Source organism: Nematolebias whitei, chromosome 8 (assembly GCF_014905685.2).
Source record: "Nematolebias whitei isolate Nwh7 chromosome 8, NemWhi1, whole genome shotgun sequence".
Lineage (NCBI taxonomy): Eukaryota > Metazoa > Chordata > Actinopteri > Cyprinodontiformes > Rivulidae > Nematolebias > Nematolebias whitei.
The window spans coordinates 2026011-2028402 of NC_056505.1; the positions used below are offsets into that span (position 1 = coordinate 2026011).

Below are 2392 nucleotides of genomic sequence, written 5' to 3' on the forward strand. Positions count from 1 at the left end.
CATGAGGGAGTTTTTCTTTCCACTGTCGCCTTCATGCTTGTTCAAGACGAGAGTTCAGTGATGGAGTTAAACTCAAAGCTGCTCCTCAGATAAATAATGTTCAATTATTATTTTATATATGAATGTTTCTGTTCAATTATTATTTTATACATGAATGTTTCTGTTAACTTATTATTTTATACATGAATGTTTCTGTTCAATTATTATTTTATACATGAATGTTTCTGTTCAATTATTATTTTATACATGAATGTTTCTGTTCAATTATTATTTTATACATGAATGTTTCTGTTCAATTATTATTTTATAGATGAATGTTTCTGTTAAATTATTATTTTATAGATGAATGTTTCTGTTCAATTATTATTTTATAGATGAATGTTTCTGTTCAGTCCTGAGATGATTCTGTTTTGACTTGGAGCTGAATAAATAAACTGAACTGAATCAAAGTTAGCAAAGAGCTAATCCTCTAAACAGGAAGTTCGTTCTATTAGCGGATCAGCAGAACCGTGCTCACCACTGTCTGTCTGGTAGAAAAGTTGTCTGTGTGTGTTTGACTCAGTCCCTGTCTATCTGACTTGCTGAACATCTGTTTGGCTGAGTACCTGTCTGTCTGACCTATCTGTTACCTGTCTCACCTGTGCAGGTTGATGGCGGTGGAGGAGGAGTTGAAGAAGGATCATTCTGACATGCAGGCGGTGGTGGACTCCAAGCAGAAGATCATAGAGACTCAGGTACCTGCCTCACCTTCCACTTGCACTTGCCTCTGTTTCACCTGCCATCTCACCTGTCTGGTTCACCTGCCTGGCTTTCAGGAGAAGAGGATTGCGAGCCTGGATGCAGCAAACACTCGTCTGATGGCGGCGCTGACTCAGCTGAAGGAGCGTTACGGCGTGACGTCACAGAGAAACGGCCTGTCTCCGAGCAACACATCGTCCCTTCAGATCACAGAGAACGGAGAGTTCCGTAACTCTGGAAACTGCTGAGGAGCTGTTACCTGGGTGGATGGGCGGGGCTTAACCCCACCCTTCAGAGGCAGCTGGGAGAACATACGGACTGATTTCAAAACAAGAGAAAAATGAATGAATCAGTGCTGGCGTCGTTTCTACAGACTGTTGCTAGGTTACCCCTCACTTCCTGTTTATGTTTGCATGTTCCTCTTTGGACGTTTGACAAAAACATTCTTTCCTGTTTGAATTTGGAACCTCCTGTAAAAACCTCTACAACCAACTCCAAAACTTTTCGTTGACACACCTGCACATGACAGGTTGACCGACACCTCCACACCCACAGGTACGATTCTGAAGGTTCATCCGTTCAGTGCCGGCATCATGTCATGGTAATTTATGGCTTTTACAAGACATTTAACCCAAACGTCCCAGAAACCACCCCGGTTTAATCCTGTCACGAACTGGAAACTGCTGGAACACCAGAGTCCCTGTCCACCAATGTCCCTGTCCACAGTGAAGACAGTTTTACGTCCCTGTGGACCGAGAGGACCAAGAAAGAAGGTCCAAAACCTTTGAGCTGGACTGAAACCTGCAGCTGTCCACATGGACAAGACAAATGTGTTTTGGAGAAAAGTTTGACGTTCAGACGAGACAAAGACTGAACTGTTTGGACACAAAGACTAGAAGGACGTTCAGAGGAGTCAAGGTGGGGCTTTCAGACCTGAGGACACTGAACAGGCATGGTGGTGGGAGCATCATGCTGTGGTCCAAAGTGTATGGAATGATGGACTACCTTCAGACATGCAGCTAGATCTGTCCAATCCTGCGTGTTTTAGTTGTTTCCCTGTTCCAGCGCACCTGGATCAGCAGGTGAATGACCTCAAGTTCTACAGCAACATTCAAACTCAAACCAGGTGAGCCGAAGAACACGACCATCTAAAACACGCAGCATGGTGGCCCTGGAGGACCAGGACTAGACTGGACTGAAGATAGACGGTGGGATCTTGGACACAGGTGGGTGGTCCAACAGGAGCTGTTGGACCACCCACCAAGGACTATGTCCGAAGGAGTCTGAGTGAGGCGTTCAAACCCACAACCACTGCTGACTGTTGGGCACGGTGGTGGCAGCATCATGCTCAGGGCTTGTTGCTGCACGGAGTGCTTAATGAAGGTGGAGGACCTCTCCACATTCTTCAACACATCAACGTCATGGTCGATGGTAGAACAGTTGGGTCCAACAGGACCATGAACCCAAACACGCATCAGAACCGGCTTCTGACTGGAGAAAGCAGGCGAACGTTGGTTAGCTTTCGGTCACAGTGGATCATCGGCCTCCAGGACTAGTTCCAGCGGCGCCCTGCTGGTTAACGGCACCGGAGGAGGTTGTTACTTCTGGACCCGACTGGTTCAGTAAGGCTGTCGTAAAGTCCAGCAGAGCGGTT

At 46.1% G+C, this 2392-nt stretch overlaps 1 protein-coding gene across 1 annotated transcript in view; it reads left to right on the forward strand.

Annotated features, from left to right (window-relative positions):
• The window catches only part of LOC119413736 (disabled homolog 2-interacting protein), a gene marked incomplete in the record, with an annotated part of 26085 nt that extends 24066 nt beyond the window's left edge, over positions 1-2019 (forward strand). The window contains 2 exon segments of the mRNA XM_037680791.1: positions 647-734; positions 816-2019. Of these exon segments, the coding sequence (XP_037536719.1) occupies positions 647-734; positions 816-986 (259 nt within the window).
• Positions 2020-2392: the final 373 nt, after the last annotated feature.